Here is a 16,618-nt window from a genome sequence, read left to right as displayed (position 1 = left end):
ACTTGGAGTTATCATACTTTAATGATTCAACAGTGAAATTATATTTTCTGTTAATGTTATTTTTCAACATAAAGACCAATCTAGAGTCAGGAATATTTCTGCTGGGAAAAAAGTACATCCTTTGTATTCATACATTTCTTTCTTTTGTTGCCTTAAGATGAGCAAAATTTGAATATATTCAGTCTAAAATGCTGCATTCATCCCATTAAATACCCAGCGTGTGCACATTGTTAATTGGATACTAAGAATTCCCAATTAAGGCTAAGTGGTGTTGGTTAATGACTCATTTCAGTCATTTCTTCAGCTGTTTTATTGAAAAACAAGACTTGAATTTAAAGTACATAAAAATCTAAGTGGCATTTACACAGACAGTCATTTCTCTGATGCTGAGCACTCCTTCCTGTCGCCTCCACAGTTAGGTTGTTGGGGTCAGAGGTCAGGGGTCAGGTGCCTCCAAGCTCCTCAGCCATAGCTCCAGGGCAAACTTTGTCCCGGTGCTGACCCGCTCCACATCAGGACCACAGGTCGGCGCTCGACTAACCAACACCTCCAGCGGCAGAGTAACGTCACTAAGAGCTCCGTCTGCAGACACCTGTGACACACTGGAAACACAACAGGAGGTCAAAGGTCAGGAGGAAGTCAAACACATCACAGATGAACTGAACAGCATCAGAACGACTTAATCAGAATCTTACTGTAAAATACTGTTTTGGGTTTTTAAGATTAGAGTAAAAATGTCGCACATTTATAGGAGACTAGTTCCAAACCCAGTATGTAGCTGGACTGTGGATGGTCAGTGTGAAATGGGGGATGTAATTTCTGTCCAGAGACAGGGCTCCGGCTTTTAATTTAAAACACTGGCTCTTTGACAGTCGCAGCTGTGATACCTGATGCTGTTGGGCAGCTCGTCCAGTCGAACGTCTCCATCCTCTCCGTCCACGGCCGACACGATGGCTCTGACCAGTCGACTGTCGGCCCACAGACACGCGCTGACCTCAGCTGGAGACGGGCTCAGAGACGACTGCAGGGACGGGACGACAAGACAGGAGCTCGATCGAGTTATTACACTGTAACATGCAAACATTCAACGAGTGATTGTCAAGTCACCAAGTCATCCAGGTCAGTTCAAAGTCACTGAGAATGTTTCCAAATTCACGTTTACGCTCACGGTGAAGTCACAGAGATCATGTGTGAGTCAGTACGTACCTGCAGCTGCAGGTGAGAGAGGGAGGAGTGCAGCAGCATGTAGACGACTATGTGATGTCTCTGAGGAAGTCCTCTGGACAGCATGGGAGGATACACTGACTGACAGACACACGGACAGAGGGTTCATTTTAGTGCAATACCTTTAATCACACCACAGTAATAATTAATAACTCTTGTTCTGTGTTTCTCTATGAGGAAGAGGTGATGGCATCAGTTCATCAGCTCGTATACACCGAACATGTTTTCAATCCCCTGCTCAACCTCAGCCAGTTCAGGAAGGTCAGTGAGTTTTGATTATAAATTCATCCAAAAATCATGACAATCACGTTGATGGTGAATCTGCACCGTTTTCATGGCACACTGAGAACAAACCAAAGCTCAACCTGAGGAGGAAAACACAGCTCTACATATTATTCATTTACTTCACTTCCTGTCCCGTGTTTCTTTATCGAGCGCATGAGGACACATTCCTTTTTTCCTCCACACAACATCCTGGGCTCTGACTTTCTGAGGTGGTGCCATAATAAAAAACCATGGCGTGAAGTTTCTATGTTTGTGCTTCTTATTTCAGTGACTGGGATTTTTTTGGTGAACAGAGATAACTGTAAAGATTACAACAAGCCCATTTTTTATCTTTGTAAAAGATGTATGCAGCAGGTCTACACTGAGCCTGAGGAAGAGGTCTCAAACCTTTGGATCGCTCTGTATGTCTCTCTATCAGCCCTCCTGTCTGTCAGTGTCTCACCTCCCACAGTCCCAGTATTTTTGGACAAACTTCATCTGATCCAAGTTTCAGTCCAGTTTCCTCCTGTAACTCCCTGAGGCCAGCGTCCAGCAGCTACACACACACACACACACACACACACACACACACACACACACACACACACACACACACAAAATAAAAAATGTATTTAGTTTTCTAAAAAGAAGTCACACTGTGCAGCTGTCTCAAAAAATGATGTTCGCAAAGTTATTTACCGTCTCATCGGGCTCCACATGTCCACCTTGAAGACGTAAAACCAAAAGACAGGAGCATCAGAAAACACAAAAACACTCTGACAGAGGTGTGTGTGTGTGTGTGTGTGTGTGTGTGTGTGTGTGTGTGTGTGACCTGGGGGGACCCAGACGTTGGGAAATATACGAAGCTCCTTTGCCCGTCGAGTCAGCAACACTCTCTGATTGGCTGTCTGCAGGAGTATAGCCACGCCCACATCCACACCACGCTGCTGAACGTCCAATGGGATCGCAGCTGCCTCTCTGGCTGACAGGTGCTTGATGGGACAGAAGGCGGGTCTCTGGGACAGAAACACATCAGTTAATTGTGAGGTGTTTTTAAATACTCACGTCAATAGGAACCAATGGGCTCAGAGCTGAGGGATGTGACTAGCACTGCACATGGGATCTGAGTTTATTATGAAACAAAAAATTTAATATTTTCAGCCTTATATTTAAAAACAGGAGGTAAATATTTAGTGTCTGACCTTCAGAGGGATTCCTTGTCCTTTGTCTCCTCTGAAAAGAATAAACTGGTTTTTCTCCAGAGAGCAGTTCACCTCCACCTCATCATCACCACCATCCATGAAGTGACCCGTTATACTCTGACAGGACGGGAAGAGGAACAAATATGACATGAGCCAAACTGATTCCAGGTATCCCCTCCTGGTGTAATCTTACAACAGTCAGTAAAGAGATATCTGGACATGTGTGCTGTTAGATGGTTAAAGGAACAATCCAACATTTTGGGAAATGTTCTTAAGTGTATGATTTCTCAAGATGCTGCACAGCTCCTTGAAATCACCCAGTGAACCTGCATCATTCCTCTCTGACCTGAACAAACTGAGCTCGTTGTGAAGCTGCTCGGTCTTTACAGACATGAACCAGGATCCTCCTCACTTTATCCATGCTGCTTTCCTCACCTGAGCTGCAAGGCAAGAGTGACCGAGGAGAAGACACATTTCACAGCCTGAACAATTCATCAGTTCATTGCCAGCGAAAATAATAGTTTCAGGTCGAGAACACATGAAGACAATGAGAATAAATCTTTATTACATTAGCTAACGCCCTGTTCATTTTACATGTTTGAAGCACAGTTTAACTGCTGCTTTCTGCTGCTTTTATTGCAGATTTCTGATGTTTCTACGTTTTGGCTTGAATGAAAAAATATTCACTCGTCATACTACAAAGTTATTTAACGTTTTCATGTTTAACTAACTAACTAACCAACTAACTAACTAACCAAGTAAACACGCTGGACTGAACCTTGAAGTGTAAACAAACACCACCAGTGAACTTAAGCTAACGGTAAACGCAGTTACAAGCTTCATTCTGCGGAAATAAAACGCTGCCAACCGGAGACTTTTCCACATTAACTACTTAATATTTGTTTTGAACACGTTTCGAGTTAAACTGGACAAAAAGACACGTTCAGAAACACAGTAGAAACAGTAGAAACCTACTGACAGAGAAGAAACACCAGTTTACGGTCCTCACGCCATTTTACCCGAGATTTACATCCGGTCCCACACTTCAAAATAAAAGCCCACAAATTTTAGGACCATGGGAACCGATAAAAAAATAAAATCATAATAATAAAACCACTGATCCAGGGTTAGCTTTTTTTGTTAATCTGGGAGTTTAGCAATACGAGGGACCTAAATGCTACACTTTTGAAAACAACAAATAATAGGTATGTATATTATTACATACAAATGAATTCCAGTAGCCTATTTGTACAGGCCTACTAATTGTTTTGAAATGTTACTACTTTTGTGCCATAAATAAATAACAAAAAATAAATAATCATAATAAAGGGTTCGGAATTTTGTGTCATGAACAAGGATTTGAAAGCAGCATTTCAATCATGTTGGCTCTAAATGTAACTCAAAAATTTACAAAAAGACAGGTAGAAAGTTTGTATAAATATGACAAATCCAAATTATTAAAACATTCAATGACTTTATTTTTCTGTCTGGTAATACTTTTCTGAAGTTATACCTCAGTAAAGTAGTATTTCCCACAATGGTCTTGCCATGCTCTTAATGTGAAGGTTGTTTCGTCCGGTTGTTTCGGCGTTTCTCTCAAACTTTATTGACAAAAAAAAAAAAAAAAGTTTGACCACAAAGGTAAAATAAGAAATATTGCCATATAAAACATGATTATGTCAGTTAAATTAACAAATAAATAAAAAACCAAAAGACAAAAATATGTTTAAAAAGTAAAAAAATAACGAGAAACAAGTAAGTCAGATAAATTAGTGGAGAAAGTTACAGGGAAATATAATGCTAGATGCATAAAGTAGCATAATGGTAACAAAAAAATAAATAAATGAATGTTTTTTTATTTTCAACGTTCACTTTTCTTAAAAATGAACTAAAGAGCTGAAAATCATGTTCTACTTCTTGCGGCAGTGATATAAAAGTGTACTCCAAGGTTTGTCAGTGCACTGTGATGTCACCGGTGGGTGTGGTTACAGGATGTTAAACACATGTTAAGTTACTCTTTGAGATGACGTCAGTACTTTAATACATTGGTGTCACCAACAGTTTCAGTAGATTTAAAAACATTCAGTCCGTCCATCAGTTGACTGTCCAGGCCTGTCCTCCAGGTGTCACCTGTTGTTGATGGGGGAGGCAGAGAGGCACGGAGGTGGTGCTGCCGATGCATTCAGGCTCCTCAGACTGCTGTGGGACGCAAGAAAACCAGATGAGATGGTCAGAGACTGCCAGAGAGAAACAAATATAACGTTTTTTTTTCTTGTTGGTGATCCAACGCTATCATCGTCGCACCTCTGCATCTTTACATAACAGGGACCAGCAACCGCACAGCATGACCGTCAGGCTGATGAGCGCCTGCACCAGGAAGACAGTGATGAGGACAGCCAAGATACCACTGACCAGAACCTGAAGGGACGACACGATTATATTTAGACAAAAATACAAAGCAGATCAGGGCTATTTGTTATCAAAGCATTCTGTTATCTCTTACAAAAGAGATAGATCTTAGATTACAACTGTATTAGTAACTTAATAATGGGTCATTAACAGTAACTGAATTAGTTGAACTGAACCATCATCAGTTACTAAGATGTAACGAACATCTGATGTGTGACTTGTAATTGATCATTTTATTGTGCTTCTAACAGTTATTACTATGTTACAAACAATTACTTAATATTAGGCCTGTTACTGTGTTTCACAAGATAGAAAAGAATTAAATCAATGAATTGTGTTAACTAATTGTTGTCATGTGTTAATTGACTAATGAATTAACAGTTACAAATGTGTTACTAATAGGTACTGAGACATAATTAACCTGCTATTGTCTTACTAACATTTAATGCTTTGTTACTAACACAAATCAATAATGACACTGATTTTAAAGCTGCAACTTGATTATTTTCATTATCCATTTATCTGCTGATTATTTTCTCAATTAATCAATTGGTTGTAAAACATATTTAAAAAAATAAATAAATAATGAGCACCACATGTCTGTGGTCACTTTGAACCCACCGAGGTCTCATGGTGGATTAAGGGACAGGAGGAGCTCGTGCAGTACCGCTGGTCGTCGTAGGGAATGTGTGTCACCATCCCACCGAACGCTACACACGAGAATATCAGCGTGGCCATGTGCAAAACGCTGTTATACTTCATCTGGAAACACAAAACACACACACTTTACACACTCACTTTACAAAGGCAGCTGCACATTTTACATGAATATGTAGATCTCAATCTCAACTCTACATTTTACATGTAAACACAACACGTCTACACATGTGGGGGGGGGGACTCACACAGCAGTAGGAGGGTTTCTTGCCCCCACACACCAGCAAGAGGCCAGTCAGGATCGTCTGAGAGAAAAAATCCACATGTCAAACACTGAGGGTCCTTAAACGTCTCATCACTGTATTTACATGTTTCTCTGTCCATCAATTAAAAAAACATTAAGCAAAACAAGACAACTTTCAAAATAAAAGGCCCCAGACAGTAATGGGAGCTCATGAGGGGTCCTGCATTAGGCTTGATAATCAAAATAAAAGCCCTGTAAGCAACTTACAGCAAGCTTCTGGAGTTCTGAAGACTTTCAAAATAAAACCCTGAATGGGTTTCTGTCTTTGTTCATGTTTTTCCTCCTCTCCATCTTTTTTGCTCTCTGTCTTTCTTTCTTAGTAATGTAGTGAAGATTTAGTATCATCGTCTTAATGTGTTTTCGGACTATAACTATTATTTTTAATTGGCGATTAGCTGTTGACATCAAAATGTCATCACAGATTTCTCAGATGGCTCAGTTTCTTGCTTAAGTTCATTTTTGAAGGTAAAAGAAGTGAATCCAACCAGGAACAGAGATTTTCTCCTTCTTTTCTCATGTCTAAAGCTCTGTCTGGTTTACATCTTGAGATCTGATCAGACTGTCACCAGAATAACAAGATCATTTATTAAAACCAAGATCACATGTTAATACCAGGCGTAAACGCGGCCTCAGTTACAGTAATTTAAGACGTATAAACACACACATGCTGACACAAAGCTACATGCACACACACTGACGTGTGAACAGAGTAGGATCAGCCTCCTCACCCAAATTCCAGTGATGAAAACAATAAAGATTTGCTTCTTGAAGAGAGTTTCCACCTTAACCAGGACTGAAGCCAGAGATATGTCTATCAAGCCGAGCACCATCTCCACCGCCTGGACAGGAAGTGACAGAAACACCACACAACAGTGACGCATCACTGACACGAACACAGTTCCTGCACTTCCTCTGACACGGAGGAGAGAAACCTCCAACTTGTCTCTGCAAAGACAAGATCAGGGCAGGTTTAGCACAAGTTCAGGTCTCAGCTGATCCACTCAGAGATCCATCTTGTCACGTCTTTGTGTGTCACAGCTGTAAGACCTCTGTACCGACCGCTGCTCCCAGTCTCTCCTGCATCGACCTGCACTGACATTTGTTCAGCTACAGAACATCTCAAAGATCAGACATGTTTTATCTTTCATAAATGCAGAGATCTGTGCTTCTGTGTCCTCACGGCCGGACTGTTGTAATTCTGTTGTAAGGATCTGTAGCTCGTCCGCAGCAGGAAGCACATTACTCCAGCGCTGGCTTCCCTCCATTGGCTGCCACTGTAACTTAGAAGTCAGTACAACATTGTGGTTATTACTGATCAGGCTCTAAAGGCGGGAATATCAGAATTGTTTGAAACTGGTTCAATTCGAACTCACGTACACTCCTTCACTGATGTCGTAGTTTTTATTTCTATTTTGAATACTCACTCATGTTTTTTTTCATGCTTTTATTGTGAAGTACTTTTTGACTTTTATTTTGAAAAGTGTCTCAGATGAGTGAAGCTTTAAATGTTTGAGGCCAAACTGTAGAAACGTCAGATTTTTGTGCTGCTGAAGATTTTAAATGAAAGAAATGTCAAAAGCTCCAAAACAAAGCAACAGGTTTGACGAGTGACATTATTAACACAAAACTTTACAGGTATGAACATGTTGAATTTTAGTAAACGATCAGGTTAAGTGACACAAAGTTACTTAATAATTTAAATGTACTGTTTTAATAATTTCTTTTTCCTTTCATTAATTCAGTCTATTATTATTAGTTATATCATGGCAAACATTCAATAGTGCTGTAATAAAACATAATATATTTAGAAACTAAATATTTATTATTATTTATTATTCTATTATAAGTATTAAATGATATGACAACCTGCTGTTTTTAATTGCACCATTGTGGCTCGTCTCTACATATGTCACTGAGCTTCTTTTGTCAGTCTGTGGTGAGATTTTCAAAATAAAAGGTTCATTAAAGCGAGATTAAGGCGTAAAAACTTAGATGGAGCTTTGATTGACAGGTGTGTCAGTGGGTTTTTTATTACACTACAACTACTGTATTGTTGCAGTGGAACAACTACAGTTCCCATGAGGCTTTGAGTTTGTTGATAGTAAGATAGAAAGAAAACAAATCATCTGACTTCCTGTTTATCATCAGTCTGGAAGTTGTTGTCCATTAAGATAATGGTTCCATTAAACATCTCAGTGACGACCAATCATTCATCAATAATGTATCATCAGTGAAGTGAGTGAGTTCATGTTCATCCTGCTGCTGCTGTTCAAGAGTCAGAGCAGATAAATCATCTGATAACAGTTTAATTATCTTTCATATAATTATTGTCTTATTAGAGGATTTCATGATGGAGCAGCAGAGAACTCACCCCGAAGGTTTTCATGTCCTCCTGTTGGTTCACAAAGAGAGAGCGAGAGAGGAGAGAGAGATATTAGCAAAACAAATACAGAAAATATTAAAGTTTTAATAGATGCAAGTTTTGAACAAAGTTTTTTCAACATTATCGTTAAATTTTAGTTGAAATCTCAACGTATCAACGACTTTCACATATTCAGCCTGAGTCAATCTGATGAACAGTTACTCACCATGTTTCCTCTGGTTGTTCTGCAGAAACACACACACACACACACACACACACACACACACACACACACACACACAGTGATGTGAATGTGTCTAATCAGTGTTTCTAATTTCCTACAACTGAAACTCTGCACTGATCTTCATCATCATCATCATCATCTGTACAATCAAACTGTTTATAATGAGCCCAGTTGACAAAAGCCCAGCAGGAGATACTACAGCATCAGATCAGCTGAGGCCGTCAGCCAATCAGATCAAGGCTGTTGAGAGAGTCAGTGACAGTCTTATTTTATCTCTGGATTATATTTCCCCCTTGTGCTGCTGTATCAATTTGAATTTCTTCTTCATGGGATCAATAAAGGTTCTTATCTCATCTGATGAGCAGATTTACAGTTTATTTAAAATCAGATGTCATGCAGCTCACCTGGATAAACGTGCTGATCAGCTCAGCTGCAGAGAGTCCTGTAGTTCTGATCCGTCTGAGACCAGGGTGCGGTCTGTTTCCTGTCTCTCTTCCTGCTCCTCCTCCTGCTCCTCCTCCTCCTCCTCCTCCTCCTCCTCCTCCTCCTTGTTGATTTGATTTACAGCATCAGTTTCATCTCTGAAAAAATCAATAACTATAAAACAAGCAGTAGCAGCTAATGGATGAGAGTCATGATGGAAACGGTTCACACTCAGAGAACAGGAGGGTCGGTGTGAATGATGGTTTATAAGTATCAACCACCGAAGCTGCAGTTCCTCTAACGACCACTAGAGTCCGACTCCAACAGTGAGTCAGTCCTCATAGACTCCCATGTTAAAATGTCCAACTTTACAGCAGAAATAAACATGTTTACAGCCTGGTACAAAAACTGTTTTGGTCTCTAGAGCTAATTTCCTCCTTCATGACACCTGTTTATATAACTCACCTGTTTACATTTTATTAAGGACTACACTTATGGAGGATTGAGGGCGTGGCCTCTTTGAGTGACAGGTGGATGAGAGTTTGCTTGTTACAAACTGGCTCCACACACACCCCTCCTCTTTGACCATATTTGGATTAGCTGGGAGTGAGGGGCGGAGTCATGACAGCGGAGCAGCTGTTAAAGAGGCGGTAGATCCTCCACTGAACCGGCTGTTGGAGCCTGAAGTCAAAGAGACGATGTGATGGGAAGATCCACTCAGGATTCATCAGGGTCTTCTTCATGCCACAGCACCTGTCGACACCTGTGAGAGGAACCTCAACAATACATGTTCACCTACAGCAGTTGACGTTGAACCAGGACTCTCAGTGTGGCGCTGAGCTGAGCGGCCTCTGTGTTATGAACCTCCCTAGACCAGAGTCGAGGCAGCAGCTTGTTCTGATGATGTTCTGATGTTGTTCTGATGATGTTCTGATGTTGTTCTGTTGTTCTGATGATGTTCTTTTGTTCTGATGATGTTCTGATGTTTTTCTGATGATGTTCTGATGATGTTCTAATGATGTTCTGATGATGTTCTGATGTTTTTCTGATGATGTTCTGATGATGTTCTAATGATGTTCTGATGTTCTGATGATGTTCTGATGATGTTCTGATGTTTTTCTGATGATGTTCTGATGATGTTCTGATGTTGTTCTGATGATGTTCTGATGTTCTGATGATGTTCTGATGATGTTCTGATGTTCTGATGATGTTCTGATGTTTTTCTAATGATGTTCTGATGATGTTCTGATGTTCTGATGTTGTTCTGATGATGTTCTGATGATGTTCTGATGATGTTCTGATGTTCTGATGATGTTCTGATGTTTTTCTAATGATGTTCTGATGATGTTCTGATGTTCTGATGTTGTTCTGATGATGTTGTGGACGCAGCCTCGTCCCTCTGACTGAATCACAGTTGCTGATATTCAGAACGTGATGTTGCTTCTTTGTTTGGGTTCTGATCCACTGCTGCAGCTTTACAGCTCGTTTACTAACGTGTGAAACATTGTACGACCTGAAGCGTCGACACAAACATCACCACATGATCCAATCAGAGACAGTGTGATTGGTAATATCAGGTTTATTTGTCATGTTTCTATTTAATGTCTGATGGAAGTGAAAGATTCATTTTATAACTGATTTAAATAAAGATTTACATTCAAAACATGAAGGTGATTTCAGATCAATCACAGAAACTACATTAAAAGAAAAGTCAGTTTAATTTGAACTTGGAAGAAACGTCAGAACACCAACACGTCATTCTTCACCTGCGTCTTTATGTGAGTTCTGCTTTAACAACATGTAAAGAGAAAACATATTTAATGTTTGATTATTTAATATTTGATGATTTGGGTTTGAGAACGTTCTCTCTCTCTCTCTCTCTCTCTCTCTCCTCTCTCTCTCTCTCTCTCTCTCTCTCTCTCTCCTCTCTCTCTCTCTCTCTCTCTCTCTCTCTCTCTCTCTCTCTCTCTCTCTCTCTCTCTCTCTCTCTCTCTCTCTCTCTCTCTCTCCTCTCTCTCTCTGATGGTCGACTGCATCAGTTCTTATCTTTATCGTCTGATTCATATTTAAACACAATCAAGACTGTGGCACATTTAACCCCTAAATTACCCAGAATGCAGTGTAACATATCGACTACAAGAAGAAAAGATGATTACAGGATATAATGACAGTATGATAGTACTCTGCTGTAGTTTTACTGCAGTATTATTGTAGTATTTGTAGTGGTATTCAGAAGCTCCTCCTCCCCTCTCATGGTGTGTTTGGGGACAGTCCAGACTTTTCCACATAGTCGCCCAACAGGGCAACGTTGCTGCCGTGCTCCAACACACCAGACGGCAGACTGTGGCAATCATCGACCCTCACCTGGAGGTCAGAGGTCAAACACAAAACTTATCATCATCTTCATCATCATCATCATCATCATCATCATCATCAGCTGCTCTGTCCGTACAGTAGTTGTTGTTGTGAGACAAACACACTGGATCCTACATTTCCCATAATGCAACTAGACAGCACCTTTGACTGAAGTTCACTGGGATCACTGTCATGTCGATGAGACCAGTCTAAACAGGTGTTCCTAATAAAGTGCTCATTGAGTTTATAATCCAACAGTGTAATAATTCTTGATTATTTTAAGTCTGTTTTGAATCTTTTAGTTCAGGGACAGACTGACGGTGTCATACCATGAAGGGGGAGGGGCCTGGCTCGCGACTCTGGCGTCTGATGGCTTTCCCGGAGAACACAAAGACAGTGATGGAGACGCAGAGCTGGAGGACGAGCAGAACCAGGACGGAGGACAGAAGTCCGTTCATGACCACCTGAGACAACCAGAGACCACAGATCATCAGGGAACAATCCAGACCCTCAGCCGAGTCCTCAAGTCTCCATCCTCGTCATCAGTGTTTGTTTGAAGTGTGAAATTTACTCAGGTTTTCATGCACCAATGAAAAGGAGACGAGAAAACTTTTAACAGTTCTGAAGCAGGAGCTTCAGGAGCTTCAGGAGCTTCAGGAGCTTCAGGAGCTGCAGGAGCTGCAGGAGCTTCAGGAGCTGCAGGAGCTGCAGGAGCTTCAGGAGCTTCTGGAGCTTCAGGAGCTGCAGGAGCTTCAGGAGCTGCAGGAGCTTCAGGAGCTGCAGGAGCTTCAGGAGCTTCTGGAGCTTCAGGAGCTTCAGGAGCTTCAGGAGCTGCAGGAGCTTCAGGAGCTTCAGGAGCTTCAGGAGCTGCAGGAGCTTCAGGAGCTTCTGGAGCTTCAGGAGCTTCAGGAGCTTCAGGAGCTGCAGGAGCTTCAGGAGCTGCAGGAGCTTCAGGAGCTTCAGGAGCTGCAGGAGCTTCAGGAGCTGCAGGAGCTTCAGGAGCTGCAGGAGCTGCAGAAGCTTCAGGAGCTTCAGGAGCTTCAGGAGCTTCAGGAGCTGCAGGAGCTTCAGGAGCTGCAGGAGCTGCAGGAGCTTCAGGAGCTGCAGGAGCTTCAGGAGCTTCAGGAGCTGCAGGAGCTTCAGGAGCTTCAGGAGCTGCAGGAGCTTCAGGAGCTGCAGGAGCTTCAGGAGCTTCAGGAGCTTCAGGAGCTGCAGGAGCTTCAGGAGCTTCAGGAGCTGCAGGAGCTTCAGGAGCTTCAGGAGCTGCAGGAGCTTCAGGAGCTGCAGGAGCTTCAGGAGCTTCAGGAGCTTCAGGAGCTTCAGGAGCTTCAGGAGCTTCAGGAGCTGCAGGAGCTTCAGGAGCTTCAGGAGCTTCAGGAGCTGCAGGAGCTTCAGGAGCTGCAGGAGCTTCAGGAGCTGCAGGAGCTTCAGGAGCTGCAGGAGCTGCAGAAGCTTCAGGAGCTGCAGGAGCTTCAGGAGCTTCAGGAGCTCCGGTCAGTGATAAACTTACATCCAGAATCCACATGTTATTGTTCCCCCGAATCGTCACGTCCATCTTGTTGAACAGGGGTTGGACAGCCAGCAGCCCGCACAGGTAGACCACGCCTGCCAGGCTGATCATGGCGCTGAACATGTTGGACACCAGAGACGCCCAGACCTGCACTGACAGCAAACACAGGGCTGTTGAGGCTGTTGTCTGATCCACACAGGAAGGCTGCTGTGTTCACCAAAATAAAAGTCTTTTAAAAAGTCTTTAAGCTTTTAAAACCCTTTGAATACCAAACACAATCATGTTAAAACCTTTCTACATGGTCACAAAACAGAGACACAAAACAACCACAGACACAAAACAACCACAGACACAAAACAACCACAAAGACACAAAACAACCACAAAGACACAAAACAACCACAAAGACACAAAGCAACCACAGAGAAGTAGAAAGTAACTGTCAGGCTTTCTTTGTCTCTCGACACACTGAACGCTGAATACCTTCCTGCAGGCAGGTTGTTGGTGCTGAATACAGCCCGAGAGGAAGCCTGTAGACATTACTCAGGGCTGAAAACATGTGTGTGAAGAAACTAAAGAACAGTTGATGTTTATCGGTGCGACAAGATGAAGTGTGAAAACTCACCAGTGCCACTGAAGTCCGTCTTCCCGCCGCCAGAGTCAGAGAGCCAGAAACCACAAACTGAACAACAGCAGAGACACAGAGAAGTTTGTGTTAAATAATGATTTCACCTTTTGACCTGAGGTTTGACCTCAGGGTATCGACTGTCATTGATCAGTGATCTGTTGACATTTGACGTACGACGACAGCGAAGCAGAACGGAACGTAGACCATCAGCAGCTCTGAGAAGATGGCGGTCAGACTTAAGAGGTTGCACAGCACACCGATGAAGATCTGAACAACCTGGGAACACACATACACGCATGCACACACACACACACACACACACACACACACAGTAGCAGTCAGTAAATCATCTACATTTATCTAAATGAATCTGAGTGAGTCTCACAGTGTCTGTCGTCCACAGCTGATTCACAACATATGAAAACTCCTTTATTTGATTAAATTCCTGCAGCACCTGAAGGCAGCAGGACACATGTGGCTGCGACTGGTCAGTTATAACTCTGTATTGTGCCTGTTAACTCAGGGTTAACGTGATGAGATGATCATCAGAGCTCATTAACGCCTCCTTCACATGATTCTGATGTTACTTCAGTTACGTTCACACTGTGAAACACAGTAGACGATTCTGAATGAAGTTCTGCAGCTTCTGTTTCTCTGGAGCTTTATTCTGGAGGGACAGCAGGGATAATCACATCATCAGGAAGTGATGTCACACTGACTCAGATCAACATGTGTTTCAGGTCTTTGTTCAGGTTCGACTTAATATCTGATGTGTCAGTTTCAGTCTCACCCCGAGGCCGTGTGGCTGCCCCCGCAGGAAGGTGGCGGTCATGTTGTCCACCTTAGCAGCAGAGGTGGGGGAAGTGGGCGGGGCCTGTTGGGCAGTGGCAGCAGCAGGGGTCTGGAACAGGACGGAGTTTTCACCCTCAGGAATGACCTGAGTGACGACCACGACTCCACCGCCCCTGGTGATGGACGAGGATATCATGGTGGAGGTCAGAGGTCACAGGAAGCTTTAAAATCTGCAGGTGAGTCATGAGAAGAGAGAGCAGGTCATCAGATCTGTAAATGACATGTGTTGTTCTGTGTGTGTTTTGTTGTTTAAGTTTGTTTACTTCTCTTTCTCTCTTTGTTTCTGTCTCTTTTGTCTTTTCCCTCTTGAGGAGAGACAACGTGACCAATGAGATGTTTCCTCTGAACCTTCATCTGATGACGAACACAGCTGGACCACAGCTGGATCACAGCTGCACCACAGCTTGATCACAGTTGGACCACAGCTGGATCACAGCTGCACCATAGCTTGATCACAGCTGCACCATAGCTTGATCACAGTTGGATCACAGCTGGATCACAGCTGCACCATAGCTTGATCACAGCTGGATCACAGCTTGATCACAGCTGCACCACAGCTGGATCACAGTTGGATCACAGCTGCACCACAGCTGGATCACAGTTGGATCACAGCTGCACCACAGCTGGATCACAGCTGGATCACAGCTGCACCATAGCTGGATCACAGCTGGATCACAGTTGGATCACAGCTGCACCACAGCTTATTGTTGTCCTTCTGTCTATTGTTCAATGTTTCTTTTTCTTGTTTTTATAGTTTGCACTCATCAAGAGGAGTTCTCTAAATTTCGCTGTATATCTGTACAATAACAATAAAGACTTTCTAATAATAACAATAACAACAACAACAACAACAACAACAACAATAATAATAATGATGGTGCACAGATGCTGCTGGCAGCACAGGATCATAAAACCTGTATTTTGTATTTATATTAAGAACAATCAAACCACACTTTCCACATAAACCAGCAACACTGTGTATTTATCATTTGCCTCTGCAGTCTCTGTTACTGTGTGTAATTCTTTATGTAATAATCCAACTTATGATAATTATGTCTCATAATTGATAGAAATGATTCAGCATCATGTTTGTTTTATAGGGAGTTGAAATAATGTAAATATGTCTCATGTCAACCTGATGGAAACTGATGTTTAAATAAAATGTTTTTACTGCTGAGTGACAGCAGCTTTCGCTCTGATTTAATATCAGACTTTATAATATTTAACTCTTTCTTATGAATGATTTTTTTTATCATCCATTATTAAAATCCTTAAAAATGAAATCTGAAAGAGCTGAGAAATTAAATCTTAAATTTGATGAATGTTCAGTGGAGTCTGGGGACAGGTTCTGTAATTCACGTCCCGGCTGATTCTTCCGGATGCATGTTCATGTCAGTGAAATATTAAATGTTGTTAAATCACTATCACACACGTGTTATTACAACAGAGCTCATGAACACAGTGGTAATGTAAAAACAACACAACTAAACCAGTTTGTCTGTGGCGCAGCAGCTAAAGTTTTCTGACTATCGCTTCTGAAAGTGACATTTTAAATAATATATACAATCTGTAAATACAAACATGTCGTGTTGGAAGTGTTAGGAAAGTTTACCTGAAGTTAAATTACCTGTTTTCAGACTCAGACGTTTTCAGGCGTGAATTTGCTTGATTTGTTTCCTGGTTGAAATCATGCTGTCTTCAGGTGCTTAAATGTAAGCTCGTAAATCTATCAATCAAAATAATTTTTAGATTTATTTTATTTTTATTATTTATTTTGTGACAATAGAATGATATAAAAATAATATTTATTTGCACAAAGTAATGAAAGAAACACGTCACCATAGATCTCATCATCTTGACTCTGCTTCCACTTTTATTAAATGAGTCAATCGTCACACAGAGACGGGAGAGTGATAATTCCGACGACACCTGAAAGCAGCATACGAAACTCCAAACCATCATTTCCCTGAAACCAATTTCACTTTGAGGTCAAGATATAGCGGTTTCAGCTGCAGCACATTTACTCCACTACTTCAACTCTGAGGTACTTGTACTTTACTCAGGTATTTCCTATTTATATATATATATATATATATATATATATATACATATAAAACAAGTGAATTTCCCTGGTGGAATCAATAAAGGTTTATCTTATTTTATTTTTTATATCTTTCTATCTTTA

The 16,618-nt window shown here is 41.6% G+C and overlaps 2 protein-coding genes across 4 annotated transcripts; both read right to left on the bottom strand.

Moving 5' to 3' along the window:
* Window positions 1-292: 292 nt before the first annotated feature.
* On the bottom strand, window positions 293-3,715 carry nudt17 (nudix (nucleoside diphosphate linked moiety X)-type motif 17). Of its 2 annotated transcripts, none has more exons than XM_056380998.1 (9): window positions 3,666-3,715; window positions 3,037-3,130; window positions 2,691-2,807; window positions 2,321-2,504; window positions 2,188-2,213; window positions 1,952-2,044; window positions 1,207-1,305; window positions 888-1,021; window positions 293-602 (listed from the first exon to the last, which is right to left on the bottom strand). In XM_056380998.1, exons 2-9 carry the CDS (start codon window positions 3,109-3,111, stop codon window positions 437-439), a joined length of 894 nt encoding a protein of 297 aa, XP_056236973.1. In that variant the 5' UTR covers window positions 3,112-3,130; window positions 3,666-3,715; the 3' UTR covers window positions 293-436. The 2 variants fall into 2 exon arrangements, with proteins under 2 accessions (XP_056236973.1, XP_056236974.1); XM_056380999.1 differs by having other exon boundaries at window positions 3,670-3,714.
* A 6,935-nt stretch (window positions 3,716-10,650) lies between these two features.
* On the bottom strand, window positions 10,651-16,145 carry si:dkey-7j14.6 (uncharacterized protein LOC556585 homolog). Of its 2 annotated transcripts, none has more exons than XM_056380913.1 (7): window positions 16,061-16,145; window positions 14,372-14,603; window positions 13,756-13,857; window positions 13,579-13,635; window positions 12,955-13,101; window positions 11,774-11,908; window positions 10,651-11,453 (listed from the first exon to the last, which is right to left on the bottom strand). In XM_056380913.1, exons 2-7 carry the CDS (start codon window positions 14,567-14,569, stop codon window positions 11,340-11,342), a joined length of 753 nt encoding a protein of 250 aa, XP_056236888.1. In that variant the 5' UTR covers window positions 14,570-14,603; window positions 16,061-16,145; the 3' UTR covers window positions 10,651-11,339. The 2 variants fall into 2 exon arrangements, with proteins under 2 accessions (XP_056236888.1, XP_056236889.1); XM_056380914.1 differs by having other exon boundaries at window positions 16,046-16,121.
* Between the last annotated feature and the right edge of the window lie 473 nt (window positions 16,146-16,618).

The sequence above is a fragment of the Seriola aureovittata genome, chromosome 7 (genome assembly GCF_021018895.1).
Source record: "Seriola aureovittata isolate HTS-2021-v1 ecotype China chromosome 7, ASM2101889v1, whole genome shotgun sequence".
Lineage (NCBI taxonomy): Eukaryota > Metazoa > Chordata > Actinopteri > Carangiformes > Carangidae > Seriola > Seriola aureovittata.
The sequence above is the reverse complement of the archived record's forward strand: the minus strand, read 5'-3'. Positions and strand labels throughout refer to the sequence as shown.